At 40.8% G+C, this 20,489-nt stretch overlaps 1 protein-coding gene across 1 annotated transcript in view; it reads right to left on the bottom strand.

Annotated features, from left to right (window-relative positions):
* Nucleotides 1-717, bottom strand: part of ACSM1 (acyl-CoA synthetase medium chain family member 1) — a 50,825-nt gene extending 50,108 nt beyond the window's left edge. Inside the window, 1 exon segment of the mRNA XM_032156022.1 lies at nt 526-717. Within this exon segment, the coding sequence (XP_032011913.1) occupies nt 526-717 (192 nt within the window).
* Between the last annotated feature and the right edge of the window lie 19,772 nt (nt 718-20,489).

Below are 20,489 nucleotides of genomic sequence, written 5' to 3'. Positions count from 1 at the left end.
GTTGACAAGGAGGAATCTAATTAGACTTGCCATCCTCATGGGAAGATGGATGGCCTAACATAGGTCAATGTGTCAGACACTCGTGTGCACATTCAGGTGGTCTATCCCCTCCTCTGCGTGCAGTCTCAAGTCAAGCCCAAGTTTGATGACATGAATACCAGTTAAGACACATTGTCCCACTCACTGAAGATGAGAACTCAGACTAATATGAATTTGCTGACCTTGTGATTAGAACTTTGCACCTGGTCACAATTATAGTACCTTGATTGAATAAAAGATACACTTACCTATTTTCTTGTTTTTAAAGGAGTTAATTCCTCATTTCATAGATGAAACCACTGAGGCTCAATGAAGTAAGGAAATGGCCAGGCTGGGAATAGAACCTTGAAATATAAGCTTCTTCCACAACACTGATAAGTTGAGGCAGAAGTAATTTTGGTTCTGTACCTTTCAGCCTAGTAGGAGCAAGATAAGGAAAGTGAGGCCACCCTTGTTCTTACATCACCATCACGGCAGATCTCTTACCTTCTCCATTTGAGCCCAGTAGTCCAGTACATCACTTGCAAAGTTAAATTCCTCCGGTACTTCGTAGTCATTCCATCTTGGGGCTCCAACTTCTGATAAAGACAGGCAGCGCAGCTGCGAAGGGGCAGGATGGATGTTGTGGAAGGATTTGTGGATGCCCCAGAGGATCCAGAACCTCATCAGCCACTGCATGGTGAAACGGTCCTCAGAAACCGGGCACAGAGTTCTCAAGTCACCACCTGCCTTGGGAAGAGATGGCTAATAGATTGGTTGTGTATCCAAAACTTTCTCCCTAAATTGGATGCATGTTTTTGGTTAATTGCTAGTTATAGCTTTGTTTCAGGTCACCAGAATTTGGAAGGCACAACTGATTGATTTTGGTGGGGATTTGTCTCCCAGCTGAGGAACCACATGGCAGAAAATGCTGGGGAGGTTCTATAGCTACTATTATGGGGTTGATACATGTTCCTAGGGGTCTTCCCCTTCAACCTGCTAAGATGTCAGCCCAGGATGGAAGACATATGGTCATCCCTTTTGTGGTAGAGCAACTCGCCTTTTGGAAAGTTCTGTACTTTATGGTGTCTTTACTTTAGAAACCTCCCATTCTGCCAAGCCAAATCATGTGGTTGCCATGGAAGCTGTGATATCTTTATATGATCCCATCCCATGACTAAAGTTGATTGGTCCAGGGTTGAGCAGTCATTTCTCATGACTTTGTAACCTAAGCTGGGCCAATCATAATACCTCTCCAATGTGTGTGTATGTGTCTGTGTGTGTGATTCTAAACAGATTTAAATATATCAAGCTGTCTCCCTCTGGTGGAATGCACATTTTGTGTGCTGTTTGTGGTTATGATTCCTATCACGTGGAGACAGCCCCCCTACAGGAGAGAATGAAACTGATGTGCAGAAACAATGAGATGAGGTGGAGTAAGAATCCTGCAGTCATTCAAGTCCCTGGTTCAAATTGTTCCCCTGCATCTCTGCCCCTGTCTTGTTAATATTCTCTGGATTCTGTAAGCCAAAAGTTTCTCCTTTGCCTGAGACTGGGTTTCTGTCACTTGAGACTATAAAGATACTGAAAAATATACACCATCATCCTCAGAGCAGATGCTGCTGTTGACAAAAAGAGTTAAACTCTGTAAAATATTTGAAGAGATTTATTCTGAGCCAAATATGAGTGAACCTGGCCGGTGACACAGCCCTCAGGACATCCTGAGACTATGTGGCCAAGGTGGTTGGGGTACAGCTCCATTTTATATACTTTAGGAAGGCATGAGACATTAATTAAATATATTTAAGAACTGTGTTGGCTTGGTTCAGACAGGTGGGACAACGTAAAGTGGGAGCTTCCAGGCTATAGATAAATTTAAACATTTTGTGGCTGACAATTGGGTGAGTTTATTTGAAGACCTGGGATTAATGGCAAGGAATGTTCAGGTTAAGGTAAAGGTTTGTGGAGACCAAGTTTTATTGTGCACCGGTATCTCTCAGATACCAGACTTCAGAGAGAGTGCAGGTTGTAAAATATGTCTTATCAGACCTAAAAGTGTATGTGTCTCTTAGTTGATTGTCTCCTGGATCTGGGAAGGAAGGAAAGAAAACAAAGAGGAAATGGGGTTCTCTATATAATGTGGATTTTTCCTACAAGAGACTTTGCAGGGCAATCTTACGGTATGGCAAGGAAATATATTTTGGGGTAAAACATTTTGATTTTCTTCTTGTTATGCCAGAGTCAGATTGGAAAGTAAGTCATGATATACAGGGTTACACTTATTTTTTTTTTTTTTCTTTTTCGGGAGAACGGGGTCTCGCTATATTGCCCAGGCAGGTCTCGAACTCCTGGGCTCAAGCTATCCTCCCACCTCTTGCCTCCCTGAGAGCTGGGATTACAGGCGTGAGCCACTGCGCCCGGCCTACAAGGTTAAATAAAACCCATCTGATGAGAATTTATGGCTTGTAGGGCATGACTCCCTAAGCCCCTTAGATAGGAATTTTGGCAAGATAAAAAATCAGAGCTTAGGCCAGGTACAGTGGCTCACGCCTATAATCCCAGCCCTTTGGGAGGCTGAGGCAGGTGGATCACGAGGTCAGGAGTTTGAGACCATCCTGGCTAACATGGTGAAACCCTATCTCTACTAAAAATATGAAAAATTAGCCGGGCATGGTGGTGCTTGCCTGTAGTCCCAGCTACTGGGGAGGCTGAGGCAGGAGAATCACTTGAACCTGGGAGAAGGAGGTTGCAGTGAGCCAAGATCATGCCACTGCACTCCAGCCTGGGCAACAGAGCAAAATTCCGTCTCAAAAAAAAAAAAAAAAATCAGAGCTTAGTCCTCACTGCTAGTATCACTGCACTTTCCAGTGGACTGGGATGTGGCATTGAGGTCTTCCCTAGAGTAGCATTCAGGACAGCTAATAGCAATGCATCAGAGTTGACACACAAAATTAAACCTCAATGCCCCTTCAGATCCTGAAATATGCTGCCAACATGACAGCAGGAACCTCCTTTATTAGGATCCTTCTTGAAGTTTGATTGGAAAAAGTGGCTTAAACTGGAACCTATCTTTCCATGTAAATGTTGACTGAAGAAAGCTATTTCTCAAACAGCTTTGAGATGGAAGCACTTTCTCATCATGAACATTTAAGTTCCCTCTTGCTCACTTTCAACAATTATAAAATACTGGCTGACAACAGACTCATATAATAGACAATAGAACTAGTAATGGCCAGTGATGCTGGGTCTTTATTTCAACTTCTTGTCAAGTGGCTGGAGCTGAGAATTGTCTGCTTTATTTAAATGAGATATTCTCCAGTTTGATGCAGTTCCTACCACTTTATTTTGTCACTCCTGCCTGCTTCTCCACTTATTATAGCTGTCCAGCCCCTGTGTATATTTGAGCTTAAAATCTCTAATCTAGGCCAACATCCCAGGAGAGGCAGGAATTTCCCCAAAGTCATGATGCAATTTTAATATTGTAAAAAGTAAAATAGAGGTTCCTCTTCAAAGACTTTCCTCCCCGTCTAATTAGGAATAAATAGTAACTTCTCTTAAAAGCAAAATTTATTCAAAGTCCTGTGCTAAGATTCCTAAATATCTGCTAGCTGTAATAAAGAAATCAATGTACTTTATGTTCTTAACTCCCACAATTTAGCCAAAATATTTGCCCTAGCATTCTTATACTGGTCCAAGCAAGCATTAGGCCATAGCCTGTTCCTCTTGCTTATTTAAAAGCGTTTTAATCTTTCTCAGCATTTCACAAGTTACTTCCTCTTTCCTTTGTTCTCCTCTACCTTTGCCTCTTTTTTTTTTTTATTTTTTTTTGAGATGGAGTCTCACTCTGTCGCCCAGGCTGGAGTGCAATGGCGCAATCTCGGCTCACTGCAAGCTCCGCCTCCTGGGTTCACGCCATTCTCCTGCCTCAGCGTCCCGAGTAGCTGGGACTACAGGTGCCCGCCACCACGCCCGGCTAATTTTTTGTATTTTTAGTAGAGACAGGGTTTCACTGTGTTAGCCAGGATGGTCTCAATCTCCTGAAGGCCTCGATCTCCTGACCTCGTGGTCCGCCCGCCTCTGCCTCCCGAAGTGCTGGGATTACAGGCATGAGCCACCGTGCCCGGCCCCTTTGCCTCTTTAAAAAAGTTCTAAGTTGCTAGCCAATCAGGACAAATACACAATGTGAGGTCCCAGTCCAGCCAGTGGAAACTGGACACAGCAGTATGGTGGATGCGTCAGGTTATATATGACCCTGTCTCCTTTGTTCCATGTACTCTCCTGGCAAAGCTGCTGGCGACTGTACCCTTTCTGCAGGAAGTAAAAATGGCCTTGCTGAGTAAATTAAATTATGTTCAAGTCCTATTTCTTTACGGCACCGAGGAACAAACATTTCAAACAATATTATAGCCAAGTTGGTTGTAGAAGCCCATCACCTCTGCTACATTTTCCAACACACACCTCCTTCCACAGGCATGAGCTTAGTTTGGGTGAGAATATCAAACTCAGTTGTGATTTTTCTATGCAGGTGTCTATACGACCTCAGAGTCTTCCTTAAAATACAAACTCCCTGTTTTTCCTGAAGACAGTTCAAACAACCCCTTACTGAGTGACTAAAGACCAAAACAAAAGGGAGAGATATAGTGAGGAAATCCATTAACAAGTTATCAGGGTTTGAACTGTGTCCCTCATGAATGTATGTGGTGAGGTTCTAACCCAATATTTCAGAACACCACTGTATTTGGAGATGGGGTCTTTAAAAATGTACTTAAGTTAAAATGAGTTATTAGGGTGGGCCCTAATCCAATATGACTGGTGTCCTTATAAAAAGAGGAGATTAGGACAGAGACACACACAGAGGGAGACCATGTGAATATGAAGATAGCCAAGGAAAAAGACCTCAGAGAAAACCACCCTGATCTTGGACCTCCAGCCTTCAGAACTTTGAGAAAATAAATTTCTGTTGTTTAAATCACTCAGTCATTAGTAATTTGCATGGCAGCCCTGGCAAACCAATGTACTCCTCTTGATGAAATGAAGAAGAAATGACTTTGGCATCATCTGACAAATGTGTTTGTGATTCTAATTTAATCTTCATCACATGAGAGGGCCAAACACAGTGCCCAGCTGCGGAGAACTGTGGTAGCTGAAACAGCATGGCCCTAGAGATCAAACAACACGGGCTCAAATTCCAGCACTTTCATTTCCCACCCACATAACTTGGGGCAATTTATTTAACCTCCCTATAAAAACATAGGCATATTGGCAGCACCTATTGCCTGAAGCCGTGGTGATAAATGCATGATATCCTGCAAAAAGCATTCAGCACGGACAAATATTTTAGAAATAAGAGCTGTTGCTAGTTAACACACTTTATAGGGAAGCTCTTATAGAGTAGTTAAGCCAGAGGAAAACAAAATTCCTTAACTTTTGGAGTTAAGGTCTAAAGAGAAGGAATGGGGATGAATGTCTGAACATAGACACCACAGGACTGGGATATGTCCAGCTTTTTCACTGATTATCTATCTATCTATCATCTATCTATCTATCTATCTATCTATCTATCTATCTATCTGTCTATCTATCTGTCTGTCTGTCTACCTATTACTCATCTATTATCTATCTATCTATCTATCTGTCTACCTATTACCTATCTATTATCTATCTATCTATCTATCTATCTATCTATCTATCTATCTATCTATCTAGATATATAAGAACCTGATCTCCAAGTGTTGAGGACGGAAAATCAGAGATATCTATATGTCTGTGTCTATGTCTATCTCTATCTCTGTATGTATGTTAAGCTTCATTTCTAAATCTGTTTCTGTATCTATATACCAATATTTACATTTATACCTACACCACTATCTGTGTATATCTATACATTAATATTAATGTCTATAACAATAACACATCTACACTATAGTCATGTGCCACAATATGATGTCATTGTCAGTGATGGACCACATACACAGAGTGGCCCATACAATTATAATTACATATTTCTACTGTACCTTTTCTATGTTTCAATACACAAGTACTTACCACTGTGTCACGACTGCCTACAGTATTTAATACAGCAACAGGCTACACAGGTTTGTAGCCTAGAAGCAATGGGCTATAGCATATCGCCTATATGTGTAGAAGACTATGCTCTGTGGGTTTGTGTAAGTACACTCTGAGTTCCCATAATAACAAAATCACCTAACAATGCATTTCTCAGATGTATCTTGGTTGTTAAGTGATGCATGTCTCTATCTTTATCACTATCTCTGTCTCTATCTCTATCTCTGTCTCTCTCTCTGTCTCTATCTCTATCTCTATTTCCATCCACATCCGCCTTCAGATTTGACTTCACAAAGCTTAGTTTGTCTATTTCTCACTGTGCTTGACATAGTAAGTACTCAACAAAATGTTAGATTCTTCCCTTCTTTGTCATAATTCAGAAAACTGAGTGATGAAAGTCAGAGAGAGAAAAGCCAGTGTGCCCACAAATTATCTGAGTTATAGAAAAATGTATTATTTCTTTCTCAAATATTTATTATAGATGTACCGTGTACAGTTTTAGATACTATTGGAGATTAATTAAACTGAAAGATATCCTACCCTGTTAGCGCATATCATTAAAGCACATCCTATGAAGTCATTTTAAAGAACAATTTTCCGAACTGCTTAAAGTGCATTCTGAAAGCAATTTGACATCGTGGCTTTGAGAGGCAGCTGGGCTCCCCACTGTATTCAAGCTATATAGTGCCTTGAACAGCTTCTGCAACTAAGCTTTGACTTCACAAGACTTGGGACTGATAAAGCTATTTAATGACGCAACATACTTACTGTGTTATAGGGTATCCCAGAGTTACAGAGCCAGGGCTGGACGTTTGTCTCTGTTATCTACCAGCTGGGTCTTTGGTACTGTTCATGTCTCTGAACTTAAGGGCACAGTAGTAATACCTTTTTCCCAGCTTCCCATAAGGATTAGTGTGATAATTTACTTACTGGCACTGAATGAAGTGCACGGTAAGGACTCAATTAACGTTGAGGTACCTTTTAACTCCCATCAAATTCTGAAGCCAACCCCCTCCCCGTTAGATATTAACCATTTTTTTTTGAAACTGTCACCTAGACTGGAGTGCAGTGGTGTGATCATAGCTCACTGCAGCCTCCATCTCCTGGGCTACAGCCATCCTCCTGCCTCAGCCTTTCAAGTACCTGGGACCACAGGCATGTATTACTATGCTTGGATAATTTTTTTTAGAAGGCGTTCACTTTATAGAAAGTGAGCCAACTTCTGCATAGATAGAAAAGATTTCCCTCAAACACTCATCTCTGACTTTTTGCCTGTCTCCCACGGCTCACCACATTCAGAGCTGCCTGACACTAAACCAGTCCCATTTTACATGCCAGCCACTGTGCTAAACATATTAAATGTACGTTCCCATTTATTCCTCTCACCCAATATCACCATTGTCATTTTGCCTCTAAAATGAAGTGCCAAGAAGTTAAGTGACTTGTCCAAGGTCACTCAACTTATAAGTAGCATTGCCAGAACTTAAAATTGGATTTCACACACACACACACACACACACACACACACACACACAGAGAGAGAGAGAGAGAGAGAGAAAGAAAGAAGCTGTCCTTCACCTCTGTCTTACCTGGTACTGTTTAGGACACAGCTGAGCTAGGTCCCGGGTAGGTATGGAAAAGGAGGTTGAGCTCTCTTTTGTAGGTTCAGTTCTCTCTGATCAGGAGATCCGCAGGATTGTGCACCCAGCAGAACTTGGCTTCTGGCCACAGCGGAGGGGGACCTTGAACAGAGAACTTGTTAGGAATTGGGTAATTCAGTGGGGGGAGGAGATGCTCAGGTAAAATAGGACAGAAACAATTACAGGCCTCCATGGAGAGATAATCAGCTAGAAAAACAAACCGTGTGGGCCAGGCGTGGTGGCTCACACCTGTAATCCCAGCACTTTGGGAGGCCGAGGCGGGCGGATCACGAGGTCAGGAGATCGAGACCATCCTGGCTAACACAGTGAAACCCCGTCTCTACTAAAAATACAAAAAATTAGCTGGGTGTGGTGGTGGGTGCCTGTAGTCCCAGCTACTCAGGAGACTGAGGCGGGAGAATGGTGTGAACCTGGGAGGCGGAGCTTGCAGTGAGCCGAGATCATTCCACTACACCCCAGCCTGGGAGACAGAGACTCTGTCTCAAAAAAAAAAAAAAGAAAAGAAAAACAAACCATGTATACAAAGTCACCTCCAATTCCTATGGCACGGCTAGGGGTGTGAATGAACTAGATCCAATGGTGCATTTTCACCAGTTCTCTGTGGCTAACCTGCTCCCCCTTCCCAGCCCTACATCCCCATAGTCTCCCTTAAATGACAGCTGAGAGGCAGTGTAGCCTAATAGATAAGAGCCTGGGCTCTGGAGGTCTGGAGGCAGAAAGGTCTGAGTTTGAGCCTTAGGTCTGCCACTTAACCTCTGTGTCATCTTTGTGGACCTCCTTGCTCTGGGCCTCACCTCCCTTAATTGGTTTTTGGTTGCTTTTGAGACGGAATCTCGTGCTGTCACCCAGGCTGGAATGCAATGGCATGGTCTTGGCTCACTGCAACCTCCACCTCCCAGGTTTAAGTGAGTCTCTTGCCTTAGCCTCCCAAGTAGCTAGGATTATAGGTGCCTGCCAACACACCCAGTTAATTTTTGTATTTTTAATAGAGACAGGTTTCATCCTGTTGGCCAGGGTCGTCTTGAGCTCTTGACCTCAGGTGATCTGCCCCCCTCAGCCTCCCAAAGTGCTGGGATTACAGGCATGAGCCACAGCACCCAGCACCTACCTTATTTGTAAAATAGGAATGATAACAACAATACCTACCTCCCAGGGTGTTTTCTTTGCTTCTTCATTTGTTTGTTAGAACTAGATGAAATAATGGATAAAAAGCATGTAGCACACAGTGCTGGGCATAGTCAGTGTTGGCTCTTTTTATTCACTTGGGATTCTCAGAGGAACAATTTGGTATCCTGGTAAAATGAAGGGTCTTTGGAATCCCAAAGTCTTGAGCTTAAGTCCAACCTCAGGCACTCATAAGAAAGCTCTTGGGTGAACCATTTTCCTTTCAAAGCTTGGTCTAGTCATTTGTAAAATGAAGCAGGATTTGTTAATAAGACTTGTTGCATGGGATCATTGAAAGAACACCAAGCCTGTAAAGCACCTGGACCAGGCATTTAGATGGAGGGTTGATAGTGATATTGCATTGGATAAACCAAGGTAGTCATAGGTAGCGGCTTGTACTATGACTTTTCCACTGGAGCCATTTTTGGGGCATTGTTAGAGAATGAGAGATCTCCAGTATTTTCATTGAATCTGGGAAGAAATTATTTCTGATCAAAGTCATGGTTAAAGATTTCTGGAGACACCCAGGACATCCCTGACAGGACCGTGTGGCAAGCTATGATAGTTTGGGAGTTTAATGTTTAGCTTTCTGTGGCCAGTCACTGGAGAGGTGAGAAGGCAGGGCTAGTTGACTGGCCATGGTAAGCTAAACCTTAAACACCCAAAGCATCAAAGGACCAAAAAAAAAAAAAAGAAGAAAAAAGAAACAAACAAAACAATCAACAAAAAACCTCTGTTACTAAAGCAGAAGGAGCAGCCACTTTTCAGAAAAGAATGGAGACAGGAGGAAAAGCTCTTGATACACTCTCTGCATCTCAGTAGGTTTCCCCTGTGGAACTGCAACATGAAGGTATGGACAAGAAGACAGGCTCTGGCACCAGGCAGCCTAGGCTTGAGTCTAGCTTTTACCAGTTACCAGCTCTGTGACATTGAGCAGATTTCTTATCCCTCTTTTCCTCAATTTTCTCATCTTAAACAAGAGGTATACAGCAAACAAAGGAAAACTCTCTAAACATTGTATGCATGCTCCTCTTTCATTTCCCAACCTGTCTTAAAGCTAGAGTGAGGCCATTAAACTCTAGTTCTGAACAATGAACTCCATGTGGAAGTGTTACAGGTCACTTCCGTCCTAGGGCATTTATTTAAGAGCAGGTATGAGTTTTCTGTACTCTCTTCCCCTGATTCAATGCTCCTGGAAACCATATATGGAGATAGTGACATCATAAAATGGCAAAGTCTCTATCAGCCTTGTTCTCTGAGTGACTTCATGTAGCTAAATATCCTACCAACCTCAGCTTTTTGCACTTGCTATCCTCTGGTTATTATAGAAAACCTATGATACATTCATTCATTCAGTGGATATTTAAGGAACATCTTCTAGGTGTGCTTTGAACATGTAAGACAAGGTTGGTGCTCTCAAGATGTTTACATGCCTATGATAGAAAGGCAAAAGCCAATAAGCAAAAAGTCAATTAAATAAGCAAGAGGATTTCAAATGGTGATACTGTCAAAAAGAAAACAAAACAAGGCAGTATGATGGAGCGAGTGTGGGGAGGTGGCTAAGGATGTTCTCCCTTAAGAGGTGACATTTTGAGACCTGAAGGAGGAGAAGCAGCCAGCTAGGGAAAAAGAACTCCAGGCAAAAGGCACAGCAAGTGCAAAGCCTGAGGCTGACATTTTCAAGGCATAGGTGGGGGGCTGGGGTGGCAGATTACTGAGTGAGGAGAAGTGTAGTAAAGTGTGAGGTCAGAGACACAAGCAGGAGACATGCCATTAAGGATCTTTATGGGCATAATAAGGAGTTTGGATTCTATTCTAAGTGCAATGGGTGGGTGCATGGGATTCTCGTGAAGATTTTAAGAGGAAAGAGACATGATCCTATTAAGTAACTTATTTTCTTGGTGACTTTATTTTGAAATAAAGTAATACAGGAAAGTAAAACATTCAGAAAAAGAGGTCAGATTTGCATTTAGAAAGCCCGCTCTGGCAGTTCTGTGGAGAAGATATTTTAAGGAGGCAAGAATGGATGTGGGGATGCCGGTTGGGAGGCTACTGCAATAGACTAAACAAGTAATGATGGTGGCTCAGGCAAGAGTTATGGCACTGGAGATGGAGGTAAGCAGACGGATATGGGATAGATCTTTAAGATAACCTTAGGTGGACTTGCTGATGGTTTTGATAGGGAATGAATAAAAAGAATCAAGGGTGAATCTCAGCCTTTGACTTCTTCAATAATATAAATGGTAGGTCATAATTTATATATGAAAAAAATACTGAATAGATTATATAGCATGTACAAAGCCACAGAGGCTGTAGAGGCAGGAATTGGACTTGAATCCTGATTTTATTTAAGCTAGTTTTTCCTGCTTGTAGGCTGTCTCCATCCTATCTGCCATGCTTCTCCACACTCTGGAATTGATGACAATAGAAAATTCTGGTGTGGTTTTATTTTTGTTCAACCATGCCGTATAAATTGACCAATGACTTCCCCACTCATCTCAGATCCAGTATTGCATGGACTTATATACTGTGGAAGGAGTGATTTGAAATAATGTTCGGAAGACACTTGACAATGTCTACCATACAGCAAGTGCTTTTCAAAGAGTGGCTGTTACAAATTTTTAAAAAGAAACTTCAGAGCCAGATAGACCCAACAGGAATCTTTTTAAAAAAAATTTTACTTTAAGTTCTGGGATGCATGTGCAGAACATGCAGGTCTGTTACACAGGTATACATGTGCCATGGTGGTTTGCTGCACCTATCAACCTGTCATCTAGGTTTTAAGCCCCACATACATTAAGCATTTATCCTAATGTGCTCCCTCACCTTCCTCCCCACCGCTTGACAGGCACTGGTGTATGATGTTCCCTTCCCTGTGTCCATGTGTTCTCATTGTTTAACTCCCACTTATCAGTGAGAACATGCAGTGTTTGGTTTTCTGTTCCTGTGTTAGTTTGCTGACAATGATGGCTTCCAGCTTCATCCATGTCCCTGCAAAGGACATGAACTCATTCTTTTTTATGACTGCATAGTATTCCATGGTGTATATGTACCACTTTTTCTTCATCCAGTCTATCATAGATGGGCATTCGGGTTGGTTCCAAATCTTTGCTATTGTAAATAGTGCTGCAATAAATATACATGTGCATGTATCTTTATAGTAGAATGATTTCTAATCCTTTAGGTATATACCCAGTAATGGGATTGCTGGGTCAAATAGTATTTCTGGTTCTAGGTCCTTAAGGAATCCCAACACTGTCTTCCACAATAACTGAACTAATTTACACTCCCACCAACAGTGTAAAAGTGTTCCCATTTCTCCACAGCTTTGCCAGCATCTGTTGTTTCCTGACTTTTCTTTTTTTATAAGACAGAGTCTTGCCCTGTTGCCCAGGCTGGAGTGCAATGGTGCAATCTTGACTCACTGCAACCTCCACCTCCCAGGTTCAAGCAATTCTCCTGCCTCAGCCTCCCGAGTAGCTGGGATTACAGGCATGCACCACCACGCCCAGCTAATTTTTTGTATCTTTGGTAGAGATGGGGTTTCACCATGTTAGCCAGGCTGGTCTCAAACTCGTGACCTCGTGATCTGCCCATCTTGGCCTCCCAAATGTTTCCTGACTTTTTAATAATCACCATTCTGGCTAATGTGAGATGGTATCTCATTGTGATTTTGACTTGCATTTCTCTAATGACCAGTGATGATGAGCTTTTTCTCATATGTTTGTTGGCTGAATAAATGTCTCCTTTTGAGAACTATCTGTTCATATCCTTTGCCTACTTTATGATGGGGTTGTTTGTTTTTGTTCTTATCAACTTGTTTCAGTTCCTTGTAGATTCTGGATATTAGCCCTTTGTCAGATGGGTAGATTGCAAACATTTTCTCCCATTCTGTAGGTTGCCTGTTCACTGTGATGCTAGTTTCCTTTGGTTTGTAGAGCTCTTTAGCTTAATTAGATCCCATTTGTCAATTTTGGCTTTTGTTGCAATTGCTTTTGGTGTTTTACTCATGAAGTCTTTGCCCACGCCTGTCTCCTGAATGGTATTGCCCAGGTTTTCTTCCAGGGCTTTTATGGTTTGGGGTTTTACATTTAAGTCTTTATTCCATCTTGAGTTAATTTTTGTATCAGGTGTAATGAAGGAGTCCAGTTTTAGTTTTCTGCATATGGCTAGCCAGTTTTCCCAGCACCATTTATTAAACAGGGAATGCTTTTCCCACTGTTTGCTTTTGTCAGGTTTGTCAAAGATCAGATGGCTGTAGATGTATGGTGTTATTTCTGAGGTCTCTGTTCTGTTCCATTGGTCTATATATCTATTTTGGCAACAGTACCATGCTGTTTTGGTTACAGTAGCCTTGCAGTATAGTTTGAAGTCAGGTAGCATGATGCCTCCAGGTTTGTTCTTTTTGCTTAGGATTGTCTTGGCTATATGGGCTCTTTTTTGTTCCATATGAAATTTAAAGTAGTTTTTTCTAATTCTGCAAAGAATGTCACTGGTAGATTGATGGGAATAGCATTGAATCTACAAATTACTTTGGGCATCATGACCATTTTCACAATATTGATTCTTCCTATCCATGAGCATGAAATGCTTTCCCATTTGTTTGTGTCCTCTCTTATTTTCTTGAGCAGTGGTTTGTAGCTCTCCTTGAAGACGTCCTTCACAGATTTTTTTTTTTAAGACAGTCTCACTCTGTCACCCAGGCTGGAGTGCAGTGGCATGATCTCAGCTCACTGTCACCTCTGCCTCCTGGGTCTGAAAAATTCTTCTGCCTCAGCCTTCTGAGTAGCTGGGACTACAGAAATGTGCCATCATACCTGGCTAATTTTTGTATTTTTGGTAGAGATGGGGTTTCACCATGTTGGCCAGCCTAGTCTTGAACTTCTGATCTGAAGTGATCCACCTGCCTTGGCCTACTGAAGTGCTGGGATTATAGGCATTAGCCACAATGTCTGGCCAGAACTGGAATTATTGTTCTACCAGCTCTTAATATTAGGCCACACAGATATTGATAGTTGTTGCAATGCTCTTCTTCTATTTCTTCATCTGAAAATGAGAAAGTATTGTAAAAGTTAAAAGAGATAATATATATAAACTACTTAGAACAGTGCCTGACACTTAGTGAGACTATTATTATTACTATTATGTATTAGGACAGGGAAATGAAAAGATAGAAGAAATGACTACTTCTTAAGTACACATTGCCCAGTAAAATTTAGAAGCACAACTCCATTTACACATATATTAATGCTGTAAGCTTGATATTTTTCTTTTCATTACAAAGATGAAGAAATTGAGACTCTCTGGGTTTAGGCAGCTATATAATATGGACTCAAATTTATTGAATGTTTGTTTCAGGCACTGTTTCCAGGCTTATATATGTATTAATCATGTAATCTAAAACCTTATGTGGAAGGTACTATTATTACTACGTTTTTACTAATGAGAATATTGACATTCAAGATTTTTAGCTACTTGTCCAGCCTCACAAAGCCAGAAAATGATAGAATGAGTGCTTCAACTTAGGTGTACCTGGATCTAAATTCTTAGCTTAGTCACCATGTTTAACTACTAGCACAAGTTCTTCCTAGGGCTAACTTAGAACTGAAAGAACACACAGGCCCTTGTAAATCATACTTTGTTTTGATTTCTAGAGTCAACATGTCAGAATTCCAGGAAGTGAAAATGCTTTGAGGCAGAATACAACTTAGCTTGAATCTCGAATACTGATTCCAATCCAAAATGCTCTCCTACACTGTCCTGAGAACTCTTAATATGTCTTATTAAAGACAAAAAAAGAAGAGGCATATAAAAGACATATTAAGAGTTCCCAAGACAATGTAGAAGAGTATAGAAGTATAGCCAAGTTATAAAACAGGATGTCTTCATAAAAGAGGATGATTTTGGAGTATAAAAGTATAGAGTATGGTAGTATAGCCAACTAAAGCCAAGTTATCATAAAAGTATAGACAAGTTATCATAAAAGAGGATGATTTGGGAGTTGATTTTTCTAGGTAAGCTAAAATTCACATGCTCACAATGAGTATTGGTGGCACACATAAATCAAATAATTCACAACTAGAATTTAATTATAGGGCTTTCACTTCAAGTATCATGATCTTCAAGTATCTTGAAGTGAAATGTACTATGTAGTATTTTCCATAGGATCAATATTTTGATAGGTACCAACTATAAGCCCTGGACAAAATATAAATAACAACTTCACGGCTGGGCATGGTGGCTCACGCCTGTAATCCTAGCACTTTGGGAGGCTGAGGCAGGCAGATCACGAGGTCTGGAGATCGAGACCATTCTGGCTAACACAGTGAAACCCCATCTCTACTGAAAATACAAACAAATTAGCCAGGTGTAGTGGTGGGCACCTGTAGTCCCAGCTACTCTGGAGGCTGAGGCAGGAGAATGGCATAAACCCGGGAGGCGGAGCTTGCACTGAGCAGAGAGAGCGCCACTGCACTCCAGCCTGGGCAACAGAGTGAGACTCCGTCTCAAAAACAAACAAACAAACAAACAAACAAAACAAAAAAAACAACTTCAGAATGCATTAGAGATTAGGCAACACAAAAATAAATTAGGAAAAATCTACCTTTGCAGAAATAAATGGCATTGAGTGAGATTTCAATTTTTATGGAAAAATTTCAAGAGAGAGAGTCAGAGAAGAGGAGCTTCAAATTTTGTGTGTAAATTCTGCCCAAATCCATGGCTGATCCCTGAAATACACAGAATCCATGCAGCCTCAGGCTAAAAGAAATGAATAAACCAAACAAAATCCAGAATCTCTACCAAAATCCAGAATCTCTACAGTATATTAATGACAATGTTCAATATAAAATCTAAAATTACTAGATACACAAAGACACAGGAACACATACTCATTTGCAAGAGAAAAAGAACATCAGTGGAGAAAACTAAAGACTCAGATGTTGGAATTAGTTGAGAAGGATTTCAATAACAGTGCTATAGCTGTGATGGTTATGCTCAAGGACTAAAATAAATATGTTCAATATGAACAATAAAAAATTTAGTGGAAAAATAGAAATGATTTTAAAATTGAGACTATTTAACTAAGAATATATTACTCTAAATTAAAAATGAACTTAATGGACCTTATAGCATATTGGAGATCTAGGAAATTTAGCATACTTGAAATTAGTTCAAAGGAAATTAGCAGTCTTAAGAATAGAGAGAAAAATATTTTTATAAAATGTGAAGCCTCAGTGAATCGTGGAACAATGTGTGTGTGTGTGTGTGTGTGTGTGTGCGCGCGCGCATAATTGGAGTTCCAGAAAAAGACAGAAAAAATATTTTAAGAAACAACGACCAAAAGTTTTCCAGATTTTGGTGAAAGATATAAATTTACAGATCAAAGAATATTAGAAAAATCTAAAATGGAAGAAATACAAAAAAGAACAATACTTAGACAAGTCATAATCAAACTTCTTAAAATCAAAAAGAAGATAAAATTTTGAAAGAAGACAGAGGAAAATGATACATTACACATGTGGGACAATTGTTCACATTACCACTGAGTTCTCAACAGAAAAAAAGGAAGCTAGGAAGTGATGTCAGCAAGATGGCAGAGTAGGTAGTCCCCCACTCACATTCCCCAATAGGAACAATAATTTCTCATCCATTCACAGGCAAAAGTGCCTTTGTGAGAACGTGAGGATTTAGGCAGGAGTTGTAAAACCCCAGTGGAGCCCAAGACCTAGGAGAGTTGTTTTGAGAGGGTAGACCCACACCCAGGTGGCAAACTCATTGACTGTGGTCCTAACTCCAGATTTGGAAATTGGCCCCATCTGCCTCATGTTTGGTGAAAGCCCTATTTGGACTTGATCCTGCTACCAAAACCATCTGCCTAGGGGTCTGACAGGAGGCAGTCATGCACAGTAGTACATCAAAAGACAGGCCCACTGAACTGGGTCTCAAATGAGGCCCTGAAACAACCCCCTAACTCAACTCCAGCCCATCTCAGCTGCAGTATGCAACCAGTCCTGCTTGCATAAGGACCCAGAGAGAGATACGTCCATATGAGTCCCTAGGGCAGGATTTTGGATTTTAGTCCCCAAGCAGACCAGAAAGGGCCCTCAATCTTGCCTCCAAACCTCTCAGCAGCAGCCCAAGAGCAATTTTGCCTGTACATGGAGCTGCTGAGAGACTTGCCCATCTGTGCCACTGGGACAGCCTCGCCAACTTCAGTCACATTGTAAATCCTGAAATGACCCTGAATTTCAGCCCGAGGCTCCCTCAGCTGAGGTCTAAGAGCAGTTTTGCCTAGTCAGGGAATAGCTGGGAGACAATTCCATGTGAGTCCCCAGGGTCATACTTGCCAACCTCAGTCTCCATAGCAGATCCTGTAAAGGCCCTGAATCTCAACTCCAACTTCACTTAGCTACAGATTGAGAGCATGGCTGCCTGCCCAGGGACCCACTGTGAGACACGCCCATCAGTGACACCAGAGATAGGCCTGAATATTTCAGTCTCAGTTGTAGACCTTGAAGCAGCCCTGCAACTTGGTTTCTGCCCCTCTCAGCTGCAGACTGGAGCAGTACTGCCTGTCCAAGTCTCACCCAGTGGTCCAGCAGGAGCCCTTCTGGGGACCTGAAGGAGTCATACCCATTCACAAACTGGGCAACAGGCCAGTTTCTGTGCACCTGAAGTAGACCATCAGCCCAGTACCAGCCCTTTGGACCGAGGTCTTGGAGACAGTAGAGACCACCCTGGGCCCAGACAAGATCCATGCCTGCTAGAGCCCCTGATAGGTAGGCTCACCAACCGTGAACTCCATTGTGGACGCAGTAGCAGTCATGTTAATTGACTCCAAAAGCATTTGGCTACAATCCCATAGGCAAACTCATCTGCCTGGGAACCTAAGAGAACACAAACCTACCCAAACCAGTTTCTAAGGCCTGGAAGAAGTATTTGCTCTTTCAAATGCATAAATGCAAAGGTTACGTGAATAACAAGAAATCAGACAAACATGAAACCACCAAAGAAAATTAACAAAGCCCTAGCAACCTACCATAAAAAATTGGATATCTATGAATTGTCTGAAAAAATTTCAAAATAATTATCTTAAAGAAGGTGAATGAGATGCAAGAAAACACACCTAAACAACTAAATGAAATTTAAAAAACAACAACGCATAAAAGTTTTTCTTGCAGGGCATGGTGGCTCATGCCTGTAATCCCAGCACTTTGAGAGGCCAAGGTCGGTGGATCACTTGAGATCAGGGGTTCAAGACCAGGCTCGCCAACATGGTGAAACCTCAACTCTACTAAACATACAAAAATTACCCAGGTGTGATGGCACATGCCTGTAATCCCAGCTACTTGGGAGGCTGAGACAGGAGAATTGTTTGAACCCAGGGAGTGGAGGTTGCAGTGAGCTGAGATCGTGCCACTGCACTTCAGCCTGGGTGACAGAGTAAAAGCCTGTCTCAAAAACAACAACAACAACAACAACAATAACACCTTTTGGCAGTGTACAATTATTTTTTAATAGAATATTTAGAATTTTTCTACATATAAGATCCTGTCATCTGCAAACAGAACTAATAAACAAATTCAGTAACTTTGCAGGACACAAAACCAACATACAAAAATTAATAGTGTTTCTATACACTAAAAATGAACTATCTAAAAAAGTAATCAAGAAAACAATTCCATTTATAATAGTGAAAAAATAAAACACTTAGAAATAAATTTAACTAAGGAAAGTAAAATACCTGCAAACTGGAAACTATAAAACACATGAAAAAATTGAAGAAGACACAAATAAATAGAAAGATATCCTGTGTTCATGGATTGAAAGAATTAATATTGTTATGGTGTCCATATTATTCAACGTGATCTGTGGACTCAATGTAATCCTTGTCAAAATTCCAATGATATTTTTAACAAAAATAGAAAAAAATAATTCTAAAATTCATATGGAACCACGAAAGATCTCAAATACCCCAAATATGCTTGAACAAAAAGAGGCCGGGTGCGGTGGCTCACGCTTGTAATCCCAGCACTTTGGGAGGCCGAGGCGGGCAGATCACAAGGTCAGGAGATCGAGACCACGGTGAAACCCCGTCTCTACTAAAAATATAAAAAAATTAGCCGGGCGTGGTGGCGGGCGCCTGTAGTCCCAGCTAGTCGGAGAGGCTGAGGCAGGAGAATGGCGTGAACCCAGGAGGCGGAGCTTACAGTGAGCCGAGATTGCGCCACTGCACTCCAGCCTGGGCGACAGAGCAAGACTCCGTCTCAAAAAAAAAAAAAAAAAGAGAAAAGCTGGAGGCATCACACTCCCTGACTTCAATATACTACAATATACTACAAAACTATAGTAATTAAAACATCATATTATTGTCTTAAAAACAGACATATGCATCAATGCAATAGAATAGAGCCAAGAAATAAACTCATGCATTTACAGTCAATTGATTTTTGGCAAACTTCCTCAGATAACATAATGAAGAAAGGACAGTCTCTTTAATAAATGGTGCTAGGCACCACCATGGCACAGTACACATATGTAACAAACCTGCACATTGTGCACATGTACCCTAGAACTTAAAGTATAATTTAAAAAATGGTGCTAGGAAAGCTGGATATCCACGTGCTGAATAATTAAATTGGATCTCTTATCTCACACCATATACAAAAATAGACTCAAAATGAATTATAAACATGATATCTGAAACTGTAAAAGTATTAGAAGAAAACATAGGAGAAAATCTCCATGACCTTAGTCTGGGCAATGATTTCTTGAATATAAAACCAAAAGCACAGGGAGCAAAAGCAAAAATGGATGAATGAAATTACATCGAACTGAAAAGTTTCTGTACAGCCATGAAAACAATCAACAGAACAAAGAGGCAATCTATGGAATTAGAGGATATATTTGCAAACCATACATCAGATGAAGAGTTAATATCCAATATATATAAAGAACTCAAACAACTCAATAGTGAGAAAACAAATAATCTGATTGTAAAATGGGCAAAAGATCTGAATAGACATTTCACAAAAGAAGACAAACAAATGGCCAACAGGTATATTTAAAATGCTCAAAATCGCTAATCATCAGAGAAATGTAAATAAAATTACACTGAGCTATCTATAACCTCACACTGTTAGAATGGCTATTATCAAAAAGATGAGAAATAATAAGCATTGGAGATGATGTGGAGAAAAGGGAACAACTTAAAGTGTATAAGAATATACTGTTGGTAGGAATTTAAATCAGTAAGCCAGTATGGAAAGCATTATGAAATTTTTTCAATAACTTAAAAATAAAATTATCATATGATAGCTCTATTCCCACTACTGTGTATATAATAGTGTATATTCCCACTACTGAGTATGTAAATCTCATGTCCTCACATTTCAAAACCAATCATGCCTTCCCAACAGCCCAAAGCCTTAATTCATTTCAGCATTAACTCAAAAATCCAAGTCCAAAGTCTCATCTGAGACAAGGTGAGCCCCTTCCACCTATGAGCCTATAAAATTAAAAGCAAGTTAGTTACTTCCTAGATACAATGGGGGTACAGGCATTGCATAAATACACACA

The sequence above is a fragment of the Hylobates moloch genome, unplaced genomic scaffold (genome assembly GCF_009828535.3).
Source record: "Hylobates moloch isolate HMO894 unplaced genomic scaffold, HMol_V3 SCAFFOLD_6, whole genome shotgun sequence".
Classification (NCBI taxonomy): Eukaryota; Metazoa; Chordata; class Mammalia; order Primates; family Hylobatidae; genus Hylobates; species Hylobates moloch.
The sequence above is the reverse complement of the archived record's forward strand: the minus strand, read 5'-3'. Positions and strand labels throughout refer to the sequence as shown.